General features: G+C 46.5%; 1 protein-coding gene across 2 annotated transcripts in view; it reads left to right on the top strand.

Moving 5' to 3' along the window:
• LAMC1 (laminin subunit gamma 1) overlaps positions 1-26173 on the top strand; it is a 127619-nt gene extending 101446 nt beyond the window's left edge. Inside the window, exons 17-29 of one of the 2 annotated variants that reach the window (XR_014220752.1) lie at positions 1241-1419; positions 2458-2614; positions 3924-4129; positions 4482-4561; positions 6633-6770; positions 8592-8736; positions 9596-9745; positions 10984-11098; positions 11949-12148; positions 13213-13371; positions 14747-14846; positions 22805-24164; positions 24206-26173. Coding sequence is in view for 1 of the 2 variants with exons in the window: in XM_082226642.1 (XP_082082768.1) it covers positions 1241-1419; positions 2458-2614; positions 3924-4129; positions 4482-4561; positions 6633-6770; positions 8592-8736; positions 9596-9745; positions 10984-11098; positions 11949-12148; positions 13213-13371; positions 14747-14846; positions 22805-23061 (1886 nt within the window). In the remaining variant the exon portion in view is untranslated. Of the gene's footprint in view, positions 1-1240; positions 1420-2457; positions 2615-3923; positions 4130-4481; positions 4562-6632; positions 6771-8591; positions 8737-9595; positions 9746-10983; positions 11099-11948; positions 12149-13212; positions 13372-14746; positions 14847-22804 lie in introns of both variants that reach the window. The other variant, XM_082226642.1, reaches the window with a different exon arrangement.
• The last annotated feature ends 784 nt before the right edge of the window (positions 26174-26957 follow it).

Genomic DNA, 26957 nt, shown 5'->3' with positions numbered 1-26957 from the left:
ATCATTTGACCTAGTGCATGTGCACAGCTGTGCTGGCAAGTGTCATTTGAAGTGTGACTACATCTACAAGAGTAGAGAATTTATGCCAAGCTTTTCATATAGTTAAGCATGAATGTGGCCTTGCATGAATGGATTTCATATTATTAAGGTGTGACATGAGAAGCAGACCTCAAAGCTCCTTCGGAGGGTCTTGTTCTTGCAAACAGCAGATGAGGTGGTATGTTCGTAAGAATGTAATACTTACTAAATGAGTAGCAGTTTTTGTTTTGCTAGTAGCTCAATGTCTAAGTGCATTGAAAGATGCAAAGTTATGTGGTTTTGCCTACCATTTTCATCTTGCAGGTGTATGTTGTATAATATGTATGTTTGTAGATCACCCAGAAATACTCTCTCACAGCCCAGATGGAGCAAGTAAGGCTCACTGAGGTCCATGGGGAGAGTTTATATGTAAGTTTGCACACTTGCATCTTGATATTAAAAGACTTATCAGATATGGCATATTCACCCAATACCTTTCCAAAAAGTCTTTGCTTTGCAGACCAGACAAATCCCATCATCACTGGTATTTTCAGAGTGGACACCCCTTTCAAACCTCCACCTTTTGTCCTTAGGCGGGATGAAAGTGTGTGTTTATTTGGATCAGCATAGAGTACTGACATGCACACTGGGTTTCTCTTGGTCCTAACGAAAACCAGACTTGGAGGCATCTACATAATGAGAAGCAGGCTGAAAGAAAGAGTTTGTTGCTTTCTTTGCTTTGTGTCGAGGACAAAGTTGACTTGGAAGGTTGTGCTTACACTTGAAGGAATAGCCACAATGCCATACAACATAATTTATGTGAAAATAAGGACGCCAATAATTGGTTAGATGGGTCTTTCACAAAAGGTGCAAACTAGCAGATTTACTCACAAGTGATCCCTTAGGCTTCAGTGAGTCTTAACTTGCTCAAGCTGAGCTATCATGAAAGTGATTGCAAACTTTCATATGCATACGACTCACAGATCCAGTCAGCTGTTGTCATAAATGTACACTTTCTACATCACACTAGACAACAAAGATTCCTTTATGCCTTAAAGACCAACAAATGTTAGCTTTGTTAATCCTGTGGCACTTTAAAGACGTTCGTTGGTCTTCAAGGCATAAGAAACCATTTAAGTGTGTCCTGAAATATATTCATCCAAATCCCCTTTTCTCATTTTCCTCTTCCTCATAATTATTTTTAAATCTTGTCTTTCTGCAGCTTGTGACTGTGACCCTGAAGGTTCTCGATCTCTTCAGTGCAAAGAGGATGGCCGCTGTGAGTGCAAAGAAGGTTTTGTTGGGAACCGCTGTGACCAGTGTGAAGAGAACTATTTCTACAATCGATCTTGGCCAGGCTGTCAAGAGTGCCCTGCATGTTACAGATTGGTGAAAGATAAGGTCAGGCTTGTAAAACTGTGTGGTTTTGTCAGTTCAGCTGGGTTTGCAAATCATGGTTGTAAATGACCTTTGGTTGTATTAATCATATTTTGTTTGGGTGGTCATGTAATTATTACCCTGGATAAATGAAGGGAGAGGGGGACATTGCTCCAGAGAAGGGAGGAAAGCCCATTCTCAAGGCTGGCTCCAGATTTACAGTGTGTTGATCTGCACTGGCTGTGTTTGTACATTACCATGGTTAAGTCAGTTGGATTGAGTTGGGTTTGAAAGTCTCTTAAAATACACACTTCCAAATGTGTAGGATCCAGAGGATGATAATGTACCAATTTGTACATAGTCTGGGATGTGTGGATAAGGTCTATTTATGTTAGAATTTTCAAAAAGCGAGTTCTCCAAATAGCCCTAATTGCAAGGCAAGGGGAGAAATAGCGCTGGAGCGTGGTGCAGACCTCTCAACACTTTGCCTTTCTTGACTGCTTTGACCTAGCCAGAGGGGATTGACTAGTTGGGTCCAGTGTGTGGCGAATGCATCACACCGTTGTGCAGGGGGTGGTTTTTTGCTGCCCTTAAAAAGGCAGTGACAATCCCCCCATCCTGCTTCCTCAAAAAAAGTCCACAGTGGACCCATAACTTTAATTGCAAAGTGTTCCCTGGTCTACAATGCAGCTTCAGAAGTTGTTGGAAGTTATATCACCCAGGCATTTGGAGAAGTCTGCCAAATTGTTATCCATCCAGTTGAGTTTAACTGCTTGTTCGTTTAATATGTTCTTTAATATGTTAGGAACACTGTCAAAACCTTTGCAGATTATTTCCCACACAAGCATGAGCACTAAAAACTGGCAAATACGACAACCTTAGGCTTCTCCAGCTTAATTGGAAACATGTGCTAACACAGAGATATTGTTGCCGTGTGAAGTCCTATACTTAATTGTAGAGAGAGATCTGTAGATGAGGACTGAGTGTTTCCTACTGGAGTCTCAAACACTTGGCAAGTGGAAACATCTTTCCTCATCCCTCCTTTCTGTCATTTCTCTTTAGGTGGCAGAGCAGCGGGAGAGATTGCAGGAGCTTGAAAATCTTATAGCCAACATAGGAACAGGTGAAGAAACTATAACTGATCAGGCTTTTGAAGACAGGCTGAAAGAAGCTGAACGAGATGTCATGGACTTGCTTCAGGATGCCCAAAACAGCAAAGGTGGGGGGGACAGATTTCTTTCTGAATACCCTTCTTTCCCCAGGATTGTCACATGTTATTGATTAGGCTTTTTTATTTGGGGTGGGGGGTTTAGTAATTCTGTCACTGCAGCAACTGAGGAGCTGAGATTGTCCCTGTTCTCCAAAGATGTGCTGCATTTGTATCTGCTTCTATAAATTACGCTCCATTGGGATAGCTCAGCTGATAGAGCATGAGACTGTTAATCTCAGGTCCATGGGTTCGAGCCCCACGTTGGGCAATAGTTCCCTGCCTTGCAGGGGGTTGGACTAGATGACCTTCACGGTCCCTTGCAACTCTGCAATTCTCTAGTTCTGTGGTTTTGCCACGCTGGGATCATATGATGAGGTGGGCTAGAAATTCTCTTACAAATAAATTATAAATAAATATTTCAGAAGAGATGTGATCTTCTGAAAGTAATAACATTGAAGTAATTAGGTTTTAGTGTTTGATGGTGATAGCAATGGTGTATTCTTTTGTGATTATAAGTGGAAACCAAATTTAAAAGTCTCTTTCCTAAAAGTTTAATCCAAAGTGTAGAGGTTTTTTTTCTGGATTTCTCAAATCAGAAAATAGCTTAATTTGTTCAACAGGCAATTGTGAAAGAATTTTGTAACTTGAAGTAGGGGTTTCCAGGGGTCTTGATGGGTTTTTTTGTTTTATTTATCCCCACCCTGTGTGCAGTAGAAAGAAGCTGTTCCGTGGTTCCTGTCATAATGTGTTATCTGCAAGTGTTTTGTCCCTGCCCAAAGGAATATTTAATCTGAACTTTGATAGTGAAAGAGACAGCTGGGGAGAAAGGAAAGGGTAACAAGGGATGAATCTAAGCAACTACAGTTAAAACTTTGGGTCAATCAGGGATTAGGAAAAACCAAGGGCTTCATGAGAAGAGATGAGTTCAGAGGAAGAACTTGAAGACATTCCGGTTGACTCCCTCTGCTTTTGCTGTGTGTGGTCCTAATAGAGAAGTGCTGCCCTCTTAAGAACACCTTTTATTGATTTTAAAGTACACCTCCATGAAGTTCCTCTCTAAAATCCTCTGCCCAGGATTCTTTCAGTTTGACCATTTCCATATCCTTGGGAAATGCCTAAATGCTGCCAAAGTCTTGGGAGTTTTTGCATCCACCTTTCTTTACATTCCTGTTCACACTTTTTTTTCTTTTTTTTTTTTTTTTAGTAAAAGCAATTATCAGTAAAAGCATGTGGGCACAATGCCTTATTCTTGTTCATGCCACATCTTTTTGTGCAATTAGTTCAGTCTGTCCGTGTTGCTTGGCTTGCTCTGTTCCAGATGTAGACCAGGGCTTGATGGATCGCTTGCAGGAGATCAACAGAACTCTGTCCGGCCAACTTGGTCGGTTGAGGAACATCCAGAACACAGTGGAAGAGACAGAGAATCTGGCTGAGCGGGCCCAGGCCCGGGTGGACAGCACCCAGGAACTGATTGAAACAGCTTCGGATATGCTGCAGAGAGCAAAGGTGGCAGTTGCTAATGTGGTGAGTGGTTCTTGTGTTCCTTTTTGAAAGAGCTAAAATTACTGAATTTGAGTGCCTTGAATATATGAGATATTGGCAGCCTTGTGCTGAGTTCCTCTTTCTCTCTCTCATATGTTGAGTCATGAATAAGTGTTTTCTTGGGCCTCACTGCCTATTTCCATACCAACACAGACCAGGGGAAGAGGGAGAACCACACAAGACTTGCCTGTATCAGCAAGGGCCCCATATTTCTCACCATGTCTAGCTCCAGTCCGTACTTTAGACCCAGTCGTAATCTGAGAAGGCAAGTAGCTACTGCTCATTTGTTTTAAAAATATAAAAGACCTTAAAAGTCTGTTTGGTTCTTCTCCAGTCTATTACTCCACCAGAATCAACCAGCGACCCCAACAACATGACTCGCCTGGCAGAAGAAGCCCGCCAGCTAGCTGCCCGGTAAGGCCCGTTGCATCTTTAGCATACCTTCTGCACTTTTAACCCTCTTGGTGTTGGTGAATGCCATGCACTTCCTTCGTGAAGGATCCCGTGTGATGGAACCGCATCCTCATGGAGGTTCCGTCGTCCCGCTCCATGATTTATTTTTGCCAGCAAGTGAAGACTACTTTCTTTACACAGGTATTTGAGGAAGGAGCTTGAGTAGAAATTGAGAATTTTTAGGAGAGCTGCTGGTTGTGCTTTTGGCCTGATGGATTAGCTGCTTTGTGAGGGTGCTGCATTTTAGCCTGTTTTCCTTGTTTTCTCCATTTGTTCTGAGCATGGAAAGGGCAGTTTTATAAATGTAATAAACAATATAGCAACACATTGTCAAGAAACACAAGGCTGCCCCTCCTCAAGTCACTGTCATCTTTCCCTCTTGCAGCATATCTTAAGATCACACCCACCACCCTTCGCACTAGAACCACCAGCCCCTCTCTCCTTTGGGGGAACGGTTTCCTTCCTGCTCCCATTCTATCCCCCATTTGCTCTTACCTTTCCATTTTGCCCTAAGGTGAATAGAACAAGGGAGGCCCATAATGGAGCAGTCTCAGCATAGCCATAAACTGCTTGAATGGTGCTGCTTCTAATTATTTAACTGAGGATTGCATCTAAACAAGGCATATTTATCTTTTCTACAGTACTGAATGCACAGTGCATACTTAAGCACTGTTTAGGTTACAAAGGGGTGTTTGCATGTATAAATAGCAGATTCTACTTTTGAAATGCTTGGTGTGCAGTTTCTCATTGTGCTTCCTTTAAGGAGAAGAAAAACCTACAAAAAGCATACATGAAAACATAACTAATGTGTTAGGTATATATTTTGTGCTCAGGTATATCTGTACGTAAATTCAAAATGCTGTGTAAGAACTGGCCCTGAAGGGTGCAGTCTCAGCCAGATAAGCGAGTATATTACCTGTCTGCTCAAAGCGAGTATGTCATCAGTTTGTCCTCTTCCCCCACCTTCTGTTCTGATAACACTGGCAAGTATCTGCTAGCTCAGTCTGTTATATGTCTCTTTCCTTCCCCTCCCCGCCCCGTTCCCGCTTTTGTATTAGTCACTTCCTGTTTGAACAGTCTTGTTGAGTAATGGGAAAACAGGCAATTACAGTTGTGCCTCAGGTTGCATACGCTTCAAGTTACAGACTCCGCTAACCCAGAAATAGTACCGGGCTAAGAACTTTGCTTCAGGATGAGAACAGAAATTGTGCAGCGGCAGCGCAGCGGCAGCAGGAGGCCCCATTAGCTAAAGTGGTGCTTCAGGTTAAGAACAGTTTCAGGTTAAGTACGGAGCTCTGGAAGGAATTAAGTACGTAACCCAAGGTACCACTGTATTTGGGAGAGACCAGGATCTGAATCCCCTTACATGAACAGAGACTGTTGGTCAACCAGCTCACAAAACAATGGACGTCCTTCATCCACCACAAGCTCATGAAAAGCTGGAGTGCTTCAACCACTTCTTTAAGTTCCTCCCTTTTTAATTTTAACCTGGGTTCTGTGAATCTTTCCCACCCACCCCTTAAAGGAAAAAAATACTAGCTGGAAAACAGTGGATTTCTACAAGCTTTTAAAAGAGAACTATTGTGTCAGTCCTTTGCCAGAGGTGGAGAGGCAGCCACCTCTAGCTATGGTGAATGGCCAGCCAGTGGCATTGACAGCATGGATCTTTGGTACCTCTGAAGAGGAAGAGGAGGACCCAGTGAGCCTGGCCTCTGCTCCTGCCTGCCTCTCCAATGTTGTGCTGCTACTTGGCTAGAGAATACAGCAGCAGAAAACATGGAGTATTGTCTTTATGCAGCAGCCCACTTGAGGTGCCCTTGACAAAGAGGCTGGCTATTGCTGTTTTAGGAATAGGTTGTGTCGGCTACATTCTCAGGGACAATTCAGGCCGTGTTCCTGAAACTGAAGATTTATGGCATGTTTTAATTCTCTTTGAAAATGATGCCTAGGGTCTAACTCAGACTATAATGTTTGGAGAGAAAACAATGGTGGTTCTCTAACCATTTCGTTTTGCTCTCCTAATACTGCTCAGGCACAAGCAAGAAGCAGATGACATTGTTCGTGTAGCTAAAGAAGCAAATGATACGTCGACAGAAGCATATAAGCTGCTCTTGGAGACACTGGCAGGGGAGAATCAGACCATGAATGACATCGGTGACCTTAATAGGAAGTAAGTATGAAGTGAAGACACAAATTGAGGTGCTTTATTTTCAACTGTCCAACATGCTGCAGTGATCATAAGAAGCAAAATAGCTAAAATAGTTACTGTGTATGCAAAAACAGATGACAGGAATTTATATCCAGGAGCCTAAGGCATAAAACTTTTATCAGTATTAGGCTTAGGGAAGTTTTTATGTGCACATACGAAGCATATATCTATAATTGTAAAATGTGAATGAGACCAAAGTGTCTTTAAAGAAATATGGTTCATTCACATACATTCCCAGGATTTACTGTAGCTCCCCATTCAGTGTACAGTTTGTGGCATACCTGGATTTGCTACTGCTATTTGTGTGGAATGGCCTCACTAGATGCAGAACTAGCAGCAAAGGTGCAGGGTTAAAAGCTACAGAATGTGGAGCTGGCAAAGCTGACGGGGAAGATTCGGAATCGCCGTGAAGAACTGTTCCAAAAGGACTGGGGGAAATGTATACTTTATATGAAAGAAAATTGCAAACAGTTGGAAATGTTTGTAGGTTTAAGTTGAAATGTTTGGTAATGGGAAATTAAGAAGCTGATTTACTTATAAGAAGGTGATTGCTTTAAGAATGATATAAGGTAAAAAAGTGTATCTGAAGAAGTGTGCATGCACACGAAAGCTCATACCAAGAACTAACTTAGTTGGTCTTTAAGGTGCTACTGGAAGGAATTTTTTATTTTGAATAAGGTAAAAAAGTGAAACATAGGAATGTGAAGAAATTGATAAAGTGATATGGAAGTCTGTTAAAGGGAGGGAAGGAGGTTGATGCTTTATTTAAGTAATGCTTTAAGTTATAAATTCTTTGATTTTTGATTCTGAAATGTAATGAAATATGGAAAACTTAATAAAAATTATATTTAAAAATAAATAAAAGCTAAAGGATTAAAACAAGGTGGCATTAAAGAACTTAAAAGGCTGGCTGAATACAGCAGTTTTAACTTGGTGCTGAAAATGGCAAAGTTCAGTTATCAGATATGCTTCTTTTGAGGAAACTGACCTGTATTCCTAGGGAAGAGAAACTCAGATTTTAGTTCTCATAACTGGAGTCCTGGTCCAGATACCCTCTCCACATTTCACCACCACCCCAAAGATCAATTTTAAAGCATGGGCCAGGGCCAGTCCACTTGGGGATACTTAAAATGACCTGTACCTTTTAAATGGAAGCTGACTGGTTGCTTGTTCAGCTGTCCATCCATAGGTGCAGTGTATTCCCGGCCAGTTTCCATATTTAATTCAGTGATTTGTGTGTATTTGCATTGAACTGTTTAATTGTTTATCTGAAACCATTGGTATCTGAAGAAGCGTGCAGGCACACAAAAGCTCATACCAACAATTAACTTAGTTGGTCTCTAAGGTGCTTCTGGAAGGAATTTTTTTATTTTGTTTCGACTGTGGCAGACCAACACGGCTACCTACCTGTTACTGAAAGCATCTCTGATTAACTTTACTAGAAAGGCTGCCCTATGCTGCCAAACCATTGATCCATCAAGTTCAGTATGATTTGTTCTGACTGGCACCAGCACTTTTAAGTCTTTTTAGACTGCTCCAGGCACCAGTCTTTCCCAGCTCTGCTCCCTAAGATCTAAGTTTAAAAGATGTCAGAGATTAAATGAGGGGCTCCTTGCGTGCAAAAGTTTGTTCAGCTACTGAGCTGCAGGCCCTTTCCATCTGCTGCAGCCATACCCACCTACCCACTCCTTGAGCACAGGACCTGTTGCATCCAAAGCAGAAATAGTACCTTGAGCCAACAGGCCAAAGAGGAACAATAGTAAGGTTATCTTTGTTTCCTAGGTATAACCAGGCAAAAGACATTTCCCGAGATCTAGAAAAGCAGGCAAACAAAGTCCATGCAGATGCTGAGGAGGCTGGGAATAAGGCCCTGCAGATCTATGCCAACCTCACCAGTCTGCCATCTATAGACTCGGAGGAGCTAGAGGTATGTTTTTTATTGTCATCTTACTATTTTTGAAATATATACAACAACCAAACATAGTCAACACTAGCAATATCATGGCTGATCCCAAAGGGGGATAGATTTCAAAGGTGCAATAGGACATGTATATTCATTTTTAAAATTCTTCAGTCCAGTAAGTGTTTCCACAAGTTATAATGCATTCAAGGTGGGTGACATGCTTGATTATCCCATTGCATGTAAGAAATGAACAGTTGCCAGGTGGCATAGGACATCGGATCCAGTTTGCCTCTGGCCCACCCCTATTTGGCAAGTCAACTTTTCTACAAGTGCAACTGACTATTCTTGTGTCTTCTTGGAGTCTTGATAAGCTAGTTGTGGTGTGGCAGCATGTGGCTATCTCCAAACATGCTGCCATAATCAGTAAAATTAGCATCACTTTATAGCTTGTGTTGATTAAGAGTAATCTAAAACACCTAATAAAAGGAGACAGGTTGCATCTCTTTCCGAGCTAGAGATATGCTGAGTTGGGGTTTGTGTAGAGTTTGTTGGAAGAGCTTTAAAGCACCAATAAAACTGAAACTTGTTTAGCTTTTGTAGGTGACACCAGAGACAAATGGTTCAAGCTGTTGATGTCAGCTAAGAGATTATTTGTTTAATGCTTTTTGAACGACTTATATTTGTGTTGAGGCACTTCTGGGTACTTCAGGATGTGCTGCAGATATCTGATCCTGGTTTGAGGTCTTTTAAAGGGTGGGTTTGATCCAGCTCATCAGATACCATGTTTGTAAATTCAGACCCTTGGAAATGTGCCATAAAATGTATAATACACAGTCGCTGCATTCACAAACGCCATTTCTCTTCCTGTTTTCTCCACGTGCAGAATGAGGCGAATAAGATCAAGAAGGAAGCCAGAGAACTTGATCAGCTCATTAACAGGAAGCTGAAGGATTATGAGGACCTAAGAGAAGACATGAAAGGGAAAGAGCTGGAAGTACAGAACCTTTTGGAGAAGGGCAAGACTGAACAGCAGGTCAGTTCTACTTGTATGTAAACTCTTGCCCTGACAAAAGCCATAAATGCATGTTAAACAGGAGTGGCTTAACTGCTCTCAACCTTTGAAAACTTGTGTTAACCAATTCATGGAGAGGTATGGTGGACATGTGTTTAGGGCTTTTTTTTATTGTGTGTTCTGTAGAATGGCTGCACCATGCGCAGGACAAGCTAGGTGCAAAGTGTTCATGGAGAGACAGCATGGGCCCCAGAGCCAAGGGAAAGTGGCCTGGAGACGAGGAAAGGACGGGTGGAGAGAGAGAGTAGGCAGTAAGGGAGAAACAATTTGCTGTAAAAGGCAAGTGAAGGTTTTAGTGTCCAAGCCAAAAGAGACCATAGTGGTGTGACTACACACCTGTTAGTAAAGCAGAATCAGCAGTCAAAAGCAGAGTTGGGGAGGATGAAGGACCTTTCCCATTCTTTAGCATCTTTGTCCTTAAAATATATGAACTGTTTTAAAACGTTTAGATTTTGTTCTTGTGACTGTGCAAATGTACTTTCCTATACTGTTTAACTTCCTTGTAAGCTGCTTTAGTCACACGATAATCAGAGACTCTTAGGGTCAGTATGGTTTAGAGGCCACTTCCTCCGTTGTGTCTGATTACATCCTCCTTGAAATCCACTGAAGAAAGAAGCACTGTCAGTGGCTCTCTCCTCTCTGCTATGGAACTCACTCCCGCTGAAGACTCACGAAATCCAGGCCTGAGTGTATTTCAGAAGCATTGCAAAGCCCTAAGCATTGAGCTGCCTTGTGGGGCTAGAATTAAGGTGGGGAAAGCTCAGGAAAAATTCACTACTTTGCTAGGGACTTGACTCCTGCCCCTGCCCCTTTGGGGAAACATTGAAGCTGCCCAGAGTGGGAGGGGTACAAATAGAAGAACAACAGCACTCAGAGTGTGGCAGGAATCCACCCAGCGCTCATGGGGAAATGTGGTGTGATCTCTTAGAGTAATCAAGTGAAACTTTTAACACATGGCAAGATAAAAATCTGTAATTTTATTAGGACAACTTACTTGTTGTTTACTGTTGTTACAATTGTTTTCTCAGAATTTGTCTTCTGTACCATGAAGATAAATAAAAGCAGTATTTTTTAAAATAATAATAATACATTGAAATTCAGTAGAAACAGTCTGTGTGTGATACACGCTATATGAAGGCATTGCAGAGAGAGGCAGAGAGCATGGGGCTGACCTGCTGTCTTGTGTGTCTTGTGCACAGACTGCTGACCAGCTCTTGGCTCGAGCAGATGCTGCCAAGGCTCTGGCTGAAGAAGCCGCCAAGAAGGGGAGCAACACCCTCCAGGAGGCCAATGACATCCTCAGCAACTTGAAAGGTAGGTGGCAGCATGACTTCCTGATGAGTCATTTTGCAGAATGGCAGGCTGACCTCCCTGAGGGACTCAGCCCTCTCTTGGGGGGGAAGTGGGCCAGAATCGGAACATTGTTCCACAGGACGCGTTTTTCCTTTTGCTACCGACTGTACTGCTGTAATCATGTCAGTATTATCCCAGTGAAACGTGTGTTTTCAGGACTGAGCATACGCCCTGATTTTGTGGAAGTGCAGAAGTTAGCTTCCTGGGAGGGCCATATGTCAATGGAAACCTGGTGGGCTTGCCAAATAGCTTAGCAAGCTTCGTAACTGGGCACAGATCTGAACTTTGGTCTCAGTCAAAAACTCCAACCACTGTAGCAGGATTCCCAAGGTGCAATACATTTCAGCCCTTGCACATGTTTCCTTCTGTCAAATTTACTGTAGCCGTTTATGTGACAAGACAGAAAAGGATAAGATAATCACTTGTGAGGATCTTTTGTAAGCCCCTCTGAAAGCTTCTCAGGGTCAACAACATATTGTAAGTATTTTTAAGGGGGGGGAGGAGACACCAGTTTATTCTCACCCACTTGCATTCCAGTGGGTTTCGAAGACCTTTGATGCAAAACAGTGTTTCATGGCGGGTCTGTCTGTCAGTGGCTGTTAGCGACAGCTGCTATTTGGACCTTGCCTGTTTGGAAGCTATATACCTCTGAATATCAGATCCTAGGGACAAGCGGGGTGGGGGTGGGATGGGGTGGCTGTTGCTTTCATGTCTTGCCTATGGACTTCCCAGAGGCATCTGATTGACCACGGTTAGAAATAGAAGGCTGAGTCATCCAGTGGGGCTTCCTTACATTCCCCCCCCCCTCCAGACTTTGACAAGAGAGTGAATGATAACAAGACTGCAGCTCAGGAGGCTCTAAGGAGAATTCCTGCCATTACCCAGACCATCTTGGAGGCCAACAATAAGACACGGCAAGCGGAATTGGCACTGGGCAACGCTGCTGCGGATGCCAGAGAAGCAAAGAACAAAGCTGCTGATTCTGAGAGAATTGCTAATTCTGTGCAGAAGGTGAGTCTTGTGCATCAGTGGTAGAGTACATCCTTTGTATAAGGCTCCATGTTCAATCTCTAGTAAAGACTGGGCTAGCTGGACCATTGATCTGAAGCAACATATTGAGGAGCTTCATTTGTTCAAAAGTATTTTTTTTGTGGTACAGTTTTTCCTGAATTATCTGTCCTCAGACCGCAGATGTGAATAACATGTCTGAACAGTTCATGAAATGAACTCTCAGTACACAGAATACTAGCATGTCAGGACAAAAGTTCCCAACTTGCTGGTTTTCATGCGTGTGGAATTTACTTTCTCCATTTTCCAAACGCATCATGCCTCCTGTCCACACCCTGAAGTGGCAACAGCACATAGTCATTCACATAATTATTCTGCATAAATAGATCGGCTCTTGGCAATATGTAATAGACAAGAAGTTGTCTTCGATGAGACCAACTGCTGTTTTAGCATTAGTGGAACTCAAAAGCTGACATTTCTCTACTGGGAAGCAGTTGGTAAAGAAGCCTGCTAGTTGTCTTGCTCTTAATGCTGCCCAGAACAGAGAGAGCTTTCCTATAACATTAAAGGGCCAAGTACCATGGCAGGGTGATCTTTCGTACCCTGTTGAGAAACACAGCTCAGCGGCAGAGCACACGATTTGCATGTGGAAAACCCCTGGTATTAATCCATTGTGGCGCCAGGTAAAGATGGTTATGAAGGCTGGGAATGATCCCTGCATGAGTCACTAGAAAGGTACAGCCTGGTACATTAGGACAAGTACTAGACTGTGTGGACCCACCGATCAGTCTAACTGTATGGGGCAACCTCATATAATCAATATTAGTACTTCAAATGAAGTTTTAAGATGAGGCTTTAAGAGCAGTGAAGGAATTAACTGGAGGGGAAGCACGTACGAGTCTGCATTGACTTCATTAGGCACAGCCCAGTGCTGGCGCTGATTGGGACTCAGGAACAGATTGCATGTATGTTTGGACCAGCTGTGCAGGCTCTTCATCCTTTCATATATACCTGCTTTGTTCAGGTATTTTTATTTTTTAAATGGTTTTGGTCTCTGCCCATTCTAGAATGCTGCTTCAACAAAAGCTGATGCTGACAAGACCTTCTCCACTGTTGCTGAGCTGGACAAAGAAGTGGGTGGCATGTTGCAGCAGTTGGATGCAGCAGAGAAAGAGCTGAAGGCGAAACAGGAAAGCGCTGATCAAGATATGATGATGGCAGGAATGGTGAGTTACTGTGTCTGCTTCAAAAAAAAAAAACACCTTTGATTTTGGGGAGTTAGATTGGCATATTGTTAATCTGCAATATCAGCACAGTGGAACCTCAGGTTAAGTACTTAATTGGTTCCGGAAGTCTGTTCTTAACCTGAAGCGTTCTTAACCTGAAGTGCACTTTCCCATGGAAAGTAATGGAAAAGTGGATTGATCCATTCCAGACAATGAAAAATACCCCCTAAAACAGCAATTTAACACGAATTTTACTCTCTAACGAGACCATTGATCCATAAAATGAAGGCAATAATCAATGTACTGTACTATAAAATAAACAAGACAGTATTGTAGATGAAAAAAATAACATTTCTTCTTCTTACCTGCACTGATGATAGTCATTGTTTGGATGGGGGGCTTTTATCCATTTCTGCAGTCACACAATCAACCAGTAGCTGAACTGGGATCCACACGATCCCCAAAACAATGGCAGAAGGCAGAGTCCCCCAGAAGTCCCCCAAATGAAGGAGCAAAGGCACAGGGCAGACTCACATAAACAAATCCCCAAATCCCTTGCAGAATCCCAAAATTTCCCACTCCCCCCCCCCAATGATAGGTGGGCTTACCTGGCTAGGTGCCACCCATCTTGCTACAGGTGGGGGGGGGCAAGGGCTGGTCAAGGGCTTTTTGGCCCAGGCTCACCTTTGTTTTCTTAACAGCTTCACTGCTCTTGGTCTTCGTTAGGGAAGCGTTCCTTGCCTATCTTTGGGGCTGGGATGCAACCTGCTGGGCATCCTGCAGATGTTGGGGCCTGGCTCCAGGCAGTTGTGAAGGCCTCGGAGAGCTCCTGCTGCTGGAGCCCAGTCATGGAGCCTCCGTAGGCCCTGCGGGTGTCCAGGCTTGGCTCTGGGCAGTGGCGAGGCCTCCGAGAGCTCGGAACACTCACTTCCGGGTTTCAAACATTTGTAACCTGAAAAAACGTAACTCGAGGCGTTTGTAACCAGAGGCACCACTGTGTGTTGGTTTTTTAAAAGAGACTTTACAAAACCCATGCATGGGTGTCTGCCCTTCAAAGAAGCCTCATGCCATTTGGAAAATCATTTCCTTCTTTTCTCTTTCCCATCCTCTCACCTTTGTCTTCCTGGGCGACTCCCTTGTCTTCCAGCAGAAATGACATTGCATGATGCTGCGGTGTTCGAGACAGAGTTGACACATGCATGCTCATTACTCAGGGACTTAGGTGTGTAGAGTTACTCACTGCAAATTAAACACCACAGGTAGTGTCTTATTAGCTGGTTCATGTGGTCAGCCACAAGTAATTGATATGGAGTTACACACATGCATATGTGAATTCAGTTGTCATATCCATTTGAATTTATTTTTTAATTCCCAGGCTTCAGAGGCAGCTCAGGAAGCGGAAGCCAATGCAAGGAAAGCAAAGACCTCTGTTAGCAGCTTGCTGAGCATGATCAATGACCTCCTTGAGAAGCTGGGTGTGTATCTTCAGCTGGTAAAGTGCTAGAGAGTTTGACCTTCTCGCCCTGAATCGTGTGGCATTTGGGGTATTGCCCCTTTCCTGCTTGTTTGTTCTTTCAAGCCATTGCTGTACCTGGCTAACATAAGTTTGTGTAGCTGGGCACCTAGTCTAATAATTTTTGTGGACTTACTCAAAGGACTTCAATAAAATGCTTATCAACAATAGTGTACAGTGACTTGAGTTGACAAAGCTGAAATTATGATAAACAAGTGGGGCTTAATGTAAAACTGCACACATATTTATTTTACATATTAAGATATGTATCTGTCTGGCATCTGTCAGAAAGTCCATTCCCTGTATTCAGTACAATCTGACTTTCTAAAACAAAACCTAGATGGACAAATCTATGAATGTGCAATGATTGACTCCCACTCCCAGCACTGTCTATTGACTGCACCACTTTACATCCATTGCTGTTTTACTCTTAGTGGCATGTTGCTGTGAGGGCAAAACCTGCCAGCTCACCCTGACAATGGGTGTCCAGGCCTCCACTGCCAGGGATTCCATACAGGGTAGAGATGTTTTTGTGTTCAGATCACAGAAAGTTGTACAGTACCCCCTTGGGAGCCCTTGCAGTATGCAAGACTTCACTCTGCAAATCAACATGCTTGCCAGGTTAACGGGTTCACTGATAGCTAGATTACCGTAGTGGGTGCACATAGAACTAGGGTGGCTCTGTCCCCGTTTGCTCCACTCGCCAACCCGTCCACAAGACACTTTATTTGCTGAATTGGCTGCCCAGTCAAGGACTATCCCAGCTTCTCCCTTCTTTTTCAGCCACATTTTGCATCTGTTTTCACAACAGTAATTTCTTGTACAGTTTACTGCTTCATAAGTCCATAGACTTGGCCTGTAAAAAAGAACGGGTGGGCTGAATGATTAAATGCAGGGAATGGGCAATCAGTTGTTTATGTTGTTTAATCTTGGCATTGTAAAAAGGAGGGGGAAAAATAGTTAAGGATGGATGTGTATAGAGAACTTTTTCTCAAACAGCGGAAATAAAGTTCAAATAACATTTAAATTTCACAATGTAAAATGTTTGTACATAATGTGAATTTCTGGGTGTGCAGTTTTAGAGACATTGAACTCAGTGCTCCGGTGTTACACATTTCTGAATTTTGATACACAACTGTCAGGGGTTCAGAAGCAGAGACGCAGAGAAGGGTGGAAACAGAGAGCGAGGGGGAGGAAGCCGAAGGGAGAATGAGTGATGATGACGAACCGAGATCTCCAAGCCTAAGCAGTGAGTCAGAGGACTCCCAAAAGGGAGCCCCAGTGAGCAGAGCAAGGGGGGGATCCGGGGGGACACCCCAGGAGGAAGGGAACAGAGGAGATTCAGAGAGCAGCAGCTGGAAGTCGGGACCCACGCTCAAGACTGAGAGCAGCAGGGAGGAAGGCAGCCAGGCATCGGGTTCCGGAGGCCGTCAGCAGGAGGGAGGGCACGAGTCAGGGGTGGTCACGCCCTCCTCAGAGAGCGAGGCAACGGTCAAGAGGAAAGTAGAGAGTTGGGCGCGCGCGCCAAGTTCAAATGCAGCGGAAGCTGGAGCAGTAAGCAGCCCGGAGAGTGAGCCAGGTCCCAAAGCCCGCCGAAAGGAAGCGGAAGGATCAGGGGGGTCAGCGTCAGAGGAGAGTAGAAGGGAGGAGTCCCAGGGGGGCAGAAGGACCCAGAGACGTAGGGAGAGGCGAAGGAGGTGGAGCAAGGCTAGGGTATTAAGCTGGTGTGCAAGAGGTGGGGACTCAGATGGGTCTTCGCCGACCTAGGGCAGAAGGTGTAGAGCTGCACGCTGCAGTTCGGAAATGAAACCTGTAACTCAATAAAGACTCTTTTAAAGTGGACGCTGTGTGGCGTGGTCCTATGTGAGCTGGGACCTGGTAGCAGCTCTGACAGTAAGACCCATCTCATCAAAGCTTCAGAAACCTGAAACCTCGCAGCGGGAGCAGAAGCCGCTAGGGGAGGAAGAGGGGTGTCTGTAAGCAAGCTCACAAAGGTTAGCAAGATGACGGAAGAACAGAGGATCTCCGCGCTGCAAGAGGCAGTGACCCAGTTGTCCTCAGAGGTATTGGCTTCCAAGAAACGGGAGGAGGAGACTACAGCCGCCTACAGAGACCTACACGCCAGGTTTGAAATGCTTGTTAAGCAAGGGCAACCGGGACCCAGACCGGAGGGCGTGGGATTGGCACGGAGAGCAGGAGGGCTTGTGGCTCACTTCGATGGGACTTTGCAACAGTACCCTAATTTTAGAGCAGACGTAATGTGCGCACTGCAACTGCTGGCAAAAGACTTTAGAGATGAGGAAGAGAAGGTGGGGTTCATATTGTCCCATTTGCATGGGGATGCCAAAGCCTGGTTGCGCAATTTGTGGAGGGATAAAGATCCGGCGCTTCAGAATGCAGATGCCTTTATCAAAGCGATGGATGCGTGTTTTTTGTCTACTATTGATGTGGATCTTGCCAGACGGGAGATTCATGGACTAAAACAAGGGAGGGCGAGCGTCCGGCAGTATCACGCCCGATTTTTTGCGCTGGTCAGTGCTTTAGAATGGGATCGGGATTCGCCCCCTGTCAGAGACCTCTTCTGGGAGGGTCTAAGTTCTGCGGTTAAGGATGAAATTGCAAGGGGGGAGAGGCCCCGAAGCACGCAGGAGGTGGTTCAAAGGGCGCTGACTGTGGGGGTGAGGCTGGAAGAACGTCCATGGTGCAGAGATGAAGGACGTGGAGGGCGCGAAGCAGCGAGAAGTTTCTCTTTCGTTCCGAGGGAAGCAGCGCGTGCGCAATCCACACCTCCGCCAGGAGGGGGAGGGGAACCGATGGAGGTTGGAGGTGCAAGGGCTCAGTCAGCAGCCAGAGCCCTAGCACCGGCAGCAGTGAAAGCGAAGCCTCCTAGAGGGAACAGGAAGTGTTACATCTGCGAGGATCCAGGCCATTTGGCGAAGGAGTGTCCCCGGAGGCTCCACAAGCACACTGCAGCCTCAGCAATGGTGACTGCAGCAACGCAGCAAGGAGAACCACAGCAGGGAAACGACGATGTCTGGCTGGAGACGGAGGCACTGGGGCCCAGCCAGACGCATCTGTGAAGCAGTCCCCAGCGATATTGCAACCCACGGATCCCCTCCCACCCAAACCAGTAGTGCAGCTCACAGCATCTCTCCAGCTACCCGACGGCGTCACTATCGAAGTGCCGCTTTCTGTGGATTCTGGAAGCAACGCAGACTTTATAGCGCAGAGCTTTGTGGAGCAGCACGCTATACAGCTATTGCCTGCCACTCTGCCCCTGCAAGTCGTCACAGTGGATGGCAGAGAGTTGCTAGGGGGGCAGGTGGTGAAGCAGACGCCACCGATGGTGATGCGCCTTGGCAACCACAGGGAAGTCATCAGTTTTAATGTCACCCAACTGTCGGACACGCCCATTGTGTTGGGCATGAGTTGGCTGGACAGGCACAGTCCGACACTGGCTTGGTACCAGAGACAACTGATCTTCGGCTCCTCTTATTGCGCAGAACACTGCATCCTGACCCGACGGGAGGGAGAGGAGGAGGAATCACAACTGCAGTTGGGAACGTTGCAAGCGGTACCCCACAAATACGCGAGCTTTTTGGAGGTCTTCTGCGAGAAGGAGGCGGACAAGCTACCCCCTCACCGGCCATATGACTGCAAGATTGACCTCCTACCGGGGGCGACGCTGCCGAAGGGGCGGCTATACTCCATGTCTGAAGATGAAATGCAGGAACTCAAACAGTTCATCGAGCATAATCTGGAGCGTGGCTTCATCAGAGAGTCCAAGGCAGTGGGGGGCAGTCCCGTTTTCTTCGTGAAAAAGAAAGACACGCCCCAAAAAAGACTAGTTGTGGACTACCGCCTTTTGAACCAGATGACCAAACCGTCTGATTACCCCATGCCCAGGATTGACGACCTCCTCGCGACGGTGCGCAAGGGACGCGTGTTCACCAAGTTGGACCTGCGAGGGGCGTACAATCTCATCCGCATGCGGGAGGGCGATGAGTGGAAGACGGCCATGTTCACACCGCTGGGCACCTACGAATACAGAGTTATGCCCTTTGGATTACAAAATGGCTCTCACTGTTTTCAAGCTTTTATGCATCACGTGTTGGAGGGACTCCTCTACAAGACATGCGTCTGCTTCCTGGATGACATCCTGATTTTCTCTGACTCGCAGCAAGCTCACGACCGAGACGTGAGGGAGGTGCTCAGCAGGTTGCAACAACATAGACTGTACGCCAAGCTGGAGAAGTGCCAGTTCGACACGACGGAGGTGGATTTCCTGGGATACAAGTTGTCGGACAAGGGGATAGCCATGGACAGCACCAAGGTTCGTGCGGTATTGGATTGGAAGAGCCCGCGCAACCGGAAGGAGGTCCAGCGGTTTGTCGGCTTCGCCAACTTCTATCGCAAGTTTATCAAGGGGTTCGCGATGCAGACGGCAGCAATTACGGACACGCTCAGCTCCAAAAAAAAGAAATTCATCTGGACGGAGCAGGCGGAACAGTCCTTTCAAGCGCTCAAGCATCTCTTCGCATCGGAGAAGCAACTGCTGCATATCGACCCCAGTAAACCGTTGAGGGTAGAGACAGACGCGTCAGACAGAGCCGTGGGAGCTGTCCTGCTGCAGCGAGACCCGCAGGGGGTGTGGCGGCCGGGAGCGTTCTACTCCAGAAAGCTCAGCAAGTCGGAGCAGAACTACACCATCTGGGACAGGGAGTTGCTGGCCATTCATGCAGCTTTCAAGGCGTGGAGGCACTTCCTAATCGGCGCCAAGCACACGGTGCAGGTCTGCACGGACCACAAGAATCTGGAGCACTGGCGCACGGCTCAGTTCCTGAACCAGAGGCAGATACGGTGGGCGGAGTTCTTTGCTGACTTCAATTTCCGAATAGAGTACGTCCCAGGCGACACCAACATCATGGCGGATGCACTGTCCCGAAAACCGCAATACCTAGAAGAGGTGACGCCAGCGGCGGCCATGCACATCTTCGCACCGACGGCGTGGGCGTGTGCCTCAGCTACAGTAGACCTGGATGCGGTGCGACGTGCATTGCGGGACGACTCATTCGCGCAAGACAAGATGGCGGAACTGCTCAGAGGCACGGCTACCACGGACGAGTTCCAGGTGCGGGACGGCTTGCTCCTACGCAAAGGGGCTGTCTATGTACCAGGAGACGACCTTCGCGCCAAGGTACTGCAACAGTTGCACGACGCACCCACGGCCGGTCACTTTGGCACAGAGAAAACGATGGAATTAGTCGCGAGAGACTTCTGGTGGCCCAGGCTGAGAGGAGAGGTCGCGGACTACGTCGCGAGGTGCGACACCTGCCAGAGGGCCAAGCCGGTACACAGACCACCGGCGGGACTGTTAGAACCGCTGCAAACACCGTTTGAACCGTGGGAGAGGGTGGCCCTGGACTTTGTGACGGATTTACCCAGCTCGAGAGGCAAGACAGCTGTGCTAGTGGTGGTGGACTTGTTCACCAAGATGGCACATTTCATTCCGTGTGCGAAGGTGGCCACGGCGGAACAAACCGCCAAACTGTTCATAGATCACGTGTTCAAAGTGCATGGCCTGCCACGGTCTATCCTGTCCGACCGCGGACGCCAGTTCATCTCGTCTTTCTGGCAGAAGCTGATGGGTTTTCTAAATGTCAAGGTCAATCTGGCATCAGCAAGACACCCGCAGACCAACGGGCAAGCAGAGAGGGTCAATGCCATCATGCAGCAGTACCTGAGATGCTATGCCAATCAACAGCCTGCGACGTGGGTGGATTACCTGCCGCTAGCCGAGTTCGCTTACAACAACACGAAGCACGTGTCCACAGGAGTGACGCCGTTCTTTGCCAACAATGGGAGGAATCCCAGAACCTTCCCGGGACTGGAGAGAGCGGGGGAAGGAGAACCACAGACGGCGGACGCGTTCGCGTCAGAGCTGCAGGCGGTCCACGATCAACTCAGACGGCAGCTGGAGCTAGCTAAGCACGCCTACAAGGTGCAAGCTGACAAGCACAGGCGGGTTGGCGAGGTGATCCAAGTGGGAGACTGGGTCTGGTTGGCAGCCCACGCAGTGCCGACCAGGTCACTTGCCAAGAAGAAGTTGGGGCACAAGCAGATCGGTCCGTACCAAGTCGAAGCGCAGATCAACCCGGTAGCCTTCCGACTGGCGCTGCCGGAGGGTTCCAGAATGCATCCGGTGTTCCACAGGTCGGTGCTTACTCCCTACAAGGCACCTCACAGGTTCCAGGAGCCAGGGACGGCGCCAAGTCCGCTCCGGGAACGGACGGAGACGCGGGAGGTGAAGCACCAGGACCACATCAACGAGGTCACGGAGATTTTGGACTCCAGATGGGGGGAAGAGGGAGTCGAATACCTCTTAGCCAGAGAGGGCACCCGGGCCAGCGCCAATAGCTGGGTACCAGACTACGCTTTGGAGGAACCCCTGCTCAAGGACGAGTTTCATGCCCTCTTCCCACACAAACCCATGCCAGCGAGCTTCTTCGACGACTGGTTGTTCACACCCACACTTTCTTCCAGCACGTTCCATGGCTTCGACTCAGAAGGGGAACCCGCACGGAGCACCCGTTCCCCAGAAGGTTCACCGGCAGGTTCGGCATCAGGCAACTCGTATTGGTGGGACGATCGACCAGAGGAGCAATGGCGCAGGAAGTGGCTGGAGAGGCCAGGTCGAGCGACCGACGCAGAGACTGACATGGACGTGTTCGGGGAGGACCTCGGGTTCGAGCACGGCGGTACAGAGATGGAAGAGCAACAAGTCAACGTCGACGACCGCGAGGGGGAAGACTCGGAGGTCTTCAGTTGGCGGCCACCCACGGGGAGCGACCTGTATCCAGCATTCCCTCCCATGATGATGGAGCGCCCAGCACCCACACCTGACAGCGGGGAGGGGGGAAGGGGGGGCTTCGAGGGGGGGATGGATGTCAGGGGTTCAGAAGCAGAGACGCAGAGAAGGGTGGAAACAGAGAGCGAGGGGGAGGAAGCCGAAGGGAGAATGAGTGATGATGACGAACCGAGATCTCCAAGCCTAAGCAGTGAGTCAGAGGACTCCCAAAAGGGAGCCCCAGTGAGCAGAGCAAGGGGGGGATCCGGGGGGACACCCCAGGAGGAAGGGAACAGAGGAGATTCAGAGAGCAGCAGCTGGAAGTCGGGACCCACGCTCAAGACTGAGAGCAGCAGGGAGGAAGGCAGCCAGGCATCGGGTTCCGGAGGCCGTCAGCAGGAGGGAGGGCACGAGTCAGGGGTGGTCACGCCCTCCTCAGAGAGCGAGGCAACGGTCAAGAGGAAAGTAGAGAGTTGGGCGCGCGCGCCAAGTTCAAATGCAGCGGAAGCTGGAGCAGTAAGCAGCCCGGAGAGTGAGCCAGGTCCCAAAGCCCGCCGAAAGGAAGCGGAAGGATCAGGGGGGTCAGCGTCAGAGGAGAGTAGAAGGGAGGAGTCCCAGGGGGGCAGAAGGACCCAGAGACGTAGGGAGAGGCGAAGGAGGTGGAGCAAGGCTAGGGTATTAAGCTGGTGTGCAAGAGGCGGGGACTCAGATGGGTCTTCGCCGACCTAGGGCAGAAGGTGTAGAGCTGCACGCTGCAGTTCGGAAATGAAACCTGTAACTCAATAAAGACTCTTTTAAAGTGGACGCTGTGTGGCGTGGTCCTATGTGAGCTGGGACCTGGTAGCAGCTCTGACAACAACTTATCTCTCAAATTTAAACAATTTGAATGCAGTAGTTAGAGGAATTTTAGAGACGATGTGGCAAGCTAGGAAGATCAGGTTTTTGAATTATTTTGCTTTTTTAATCTCTTTCTCTTTTGCATTTGACCAGTGGAAATTATTTCTGTATCAGAATGAAGTGGGCCTTAATTATTTTATAAAAAAATCTAATTTTGTATGTTGCTCCCATTACAGGGCGTGTGGAACCTGTGGACTTGAGCAAACTGAATGAGATTGAGGATACTTTGAACACTGCCAAAAACCAGATGAGGGACAACGATTTGGACCGGAAAGTCTCCGATCTGGAGAAGGCAGCTGAAAAGCAAGCCAGTGCCATCAGTGAATATGACAGGGACATTAACACCATTAGGAAAGACATTAGCAATTTAGAGGACATCAAGAAGACCTTACCAACTGGCTGTTTCAACACCCCGTCCATTGAAAAACCCTAAGGATGTGCTAAAGGCAGGGGGCGTTCCCTCAATGACTGGTGGAGCAGTTCTTTTGGCTGTGGAGTGCCTTAATTCCTAGGTTACCTTCTTCAGGACCCCCACCTCATCTCCCACACAGCTATCAGTTCTTTCTTTCCCAATTCAAGGGAGAAAATTGCAAGTTTCTGAATGAACGCAAATTAAATATCCAGCCTTTGGGCTTCAGAAGGGTTTAAAGATATGAAATGTATACACTTCCTTGCTCAAAACACTCCATTTTCTCCTCTTCTCTCAGAAAAGACTCCCCTTTGATTTGCATAATGATGTGAAATATTATGGACTGTTGTGCTGAATTACAGAAAGGGCTATGAGAACTGATACATAGTGGGGGCAGTCACAGGCTTCTCCTTCTTTCATCCCCCGTATCTCTCTCCCGTACCCCATCTCACAATTTCTCTGTTCTTTTTGTTTCTATGAAGGAAAAGGTTTGGCTACCAAAGTATTAAATTGTAACGGCCAGTATAGCTACAATTTGTAAGAAACCCCCAATGGCCTTCAGAATCAGAAAAGAAGAAAAAGTCAACTTAATTCATATATTAGTGGCCAATTAAACTACCACTTTGATAGCCAGCTGCCAATTTTAAAGAAACTTTCTAGAGTGCAATATGTATATGTATATCTTGATTCTGAGAAACAGTTTCTCAGAAATGCTTTCGGGGAGTCATGAGGAAGGAGGGGTGTGCTAGGTCTCCATGGTCTTGACCTGCCTTCGACTTCTGAGAACACAGGCAGAAATTCTTCAAGATGGAAGAATCTACTTGTGATCAGAATTGTTCCTGTCACCAGCCAGTCACTAGTAATATTCAAGAGGTATCTTCCAGGGACAGATAATTTAATATCAACAGATTCTGTCTTTGTCTCTTGGGGGCGGAGGAAGCCCCTGAATCAGATTCTTTCTTTTCTTCCCTCTTTTGAAAGAAGCATCCACTATCCAGAGAGTACTCTTTTTTTTTTGCTAGACTTGCCTGTGAAATTTGAAGTCAACATAATCCTCTCTGGTAGAAACTCAAATGTTTGCAGAGTTCTCTTTCTGCAGGTTGAATCATATCATTTTGCCATGGTAGGTTTACCTCTTGTGTAAAAGAGGAGTAATCACAAAATATAGCTGATCCATCTTTCTAGGAAAAATAATTGGTCAGGCCTAATTCTAGGGGTAAATAACTCCAAGAGTTCACAGTATTTACTAACTGAGCTGGTGGTTGCTTGGTATGAATTTCTGCCCCGCTCAGAATGCCCCCTCTCCCACTTTGATTATGCTTCCTTGTGGGGAGAAGATACCTCCTTCCATGTTGTCTCTCTTCTCCACCCCCACCCCCTTTTAATCCTGAACTGGAGGAAATCATCTGCCTCTGCAGTTTCCTCAAGAGAGAGGTCTGATGCTTCCACCCCCTGCCTTTGAGATCTGCATATACCCACCCTCAAACACTATGCAACTTTGTACGTTTGCGTAGAGGGGAAGAAATTTATTATCTGACACACACACTGGTGCTATTAATTATTTCAAATTTATATTTTTGTGTGAATGTGGGATTTTGTGTCTTTTTTATCATGATTATAGTGTGAGGAAAAGTCTGTTTCTCTCTCTCTTGCCCCTCTCCAGCCTTCCCCCCTGTAAATATGCTTGGCCTTGCATCCCGAGTGGCCCTGTTCTCTCCCTGCTTCCTCTTCACCGCCACACTGCCCGCATCTATTATTCCTCTGGCAGTGAGGGGCAGGGTGGGCGAGGGGCAGGTATTTTCTCTGCCCATCCTCACCTCTGCACTCCGTACTGCTAGTTAATAGTGTTCCATATCTGCATTGCCAGCTGAGAGGCAAGTTGCCCTCCCAAAGCCACGTGACACCTAAAGGAGTCAGAGGGGTGTAGCTCACGATGCCTTGGGCCATTTTGGGTGATGCTTTGCCCTGGGAGACTCTCTGGGCTCAAATGGGGAGCTCCAACTTGTGCGCCTCCTCTGCCCCACACCTCCTTCCTCCACTGTGAGCAGAAATGGGAGAACCGGAATACCACCCATTCAGGCAGATCCAGAGTTCTCTGAGCGGACAGGAAGGAGACCCACAGGCCTGCGGCCTCCTCCCCAGGTCTCCTGCTTGGCGGGTGTAGGCATCACCCAAACTGGCCCTTTGTTTGTGGTCTTGATATTATGAATGGTCATAGGCTTCCTGCTGGCTTTGAAGAGGAAATGTGATTTGGGCCTACTTCTTACTCAGGTGGTTTAACCTAGGTCTGAGCTGGTACCATTTCTCCATGCAGTTTTGTTTTTCAAGAGAAAAACCTTTCTCTCCGACATGGCTAGTTGTCTGCATGTAGGGAAATTAAGGAACATTCAGTCATGGGAGCCATTTACTGAAGGGCTGCCAGCCGGCCACATGCTTTCCACCGCAGTAAGCGCTGGACCATTACTGTAGCTTCAGTAGCAGGTCTCTGTGAATACAGGTAGGCAGGCAAAACCCCTTTGGCCTTGGTTTTTACAGCACCTCCAGGGCCAGAGAGAGAAGTTCCAGCCAGATCTTAATTTTATCCAAGCAACTTCTTCAACAGTTTACATAAAGTCGACTTGCATGCATACAGGCAAACAGAACCGAAAGCCATGAATTGGAAAGGGCTTTTTGCTGTGGCCTGTCGCACTTGACTAGAAGGGGATGATTACAGTTCATAGTGTGCTTCTAGTCCTTTCCTTGCCTTCCTAGTATTTCCCCCCTTTTCTCTTAAACAGGTTTTAACAGATTTTTTTTATTTTTAAATAAATAAATAAAAAGGCCTTTATAAGAATTTACGAATATTGCGTTAACAGCTATTATCACGTTTGTATAGGTCCAAGTTATTTCTTTGCATAACAAAACGATGCAACAGCTGTTCACGGGAGACGCCTGCTGAAGAGTTCCCTTCATTTTATTTTTTATTCTCAACTGTGAGCACCTCAAAAAGTGCCTTCACTCCAGTTTTAGACTTAAATCTGTGGTCTTGCTGTCTGGGGGCAGTGAACAAAAACAACAAAAATGCAACACTTGGCAGTTTTATGTATAAAACAGTATTTCTTATTTATAATAAAGACTGAATATTTGTAACCCCTCATATGCTGGGTTCTTGAGTATTTACTCTGTGTGTGTGTGTGTGTGTGTGTGTGTGTGTGAGAGAGAGAGAGAGAGAGAGAGAGAGAGAGAGAGAGAGAGAGAACAGCTGTCCAAATATATTTGCTTTTCCTGTCAGATTTGAATACGGGGGTGGAACGGTCTCATTTTACCTTACCACCTTTTTGTGGAAGGAAACCTGAGCTAAAAAGGATTTTAGCATGGAACTTCAACCAATTTCTAAATGGCTTCAAGATTTAATTTCACATTTTGAAAATATCCCCCTCTGGAGCGGCTAAAATGCTCACTTTGAATTCTAGAGACTTCTCGAATAACTGGAGATTTCAGTGACTGATTCACCATGACCTCTAAAACTTTTTCCTGGGTATCATTTATATTTTATTAAGAAAATTTCATTTATAAGAAGATAAGATTGAGGAAAAAGAAAAAAGTGGGTGAGAATTTCAAAAAGAAACAATACCGGGTAGCCATAACCAGCTCAGACCCCACCAGCATATATTTGATAGGATTTTTTTACCACAGTGTTCAGATCATTGTGCAGTTCTTAACACTGAATCTCATCTGTCATTGGCTATTCACTTAGCTTAGATCATTTTGGATCTGTTCACAGTCTTCTTTAGAATGTGTCATCCTAAATAACTCCAAATTATCTAAGAACTTATTCCTTACCTCTGACACAGGGTTTATGAATAAGTTGCAATACAAATCCTTGAGAAATCCCACTATTTTCTTCCCTCCACTTGTCAAAAGTTGGTCACTTAGTCCTA

This window comes from Podarcis vaucheri, assembly GCF_965113315.1.
Source record: "Podarcis vaucheri genome assembly, chromosome: 6".
Classification (NCBI taxonomy): Eukaryota; Metazoa; Chordata; class Lepidosauria; order Squamata; family Lacertidae; genus Podarcis; species Podarcis vaucheri.
This window is presented reverse-complemented; position numbering and strand designations above follow the sequence as displayed.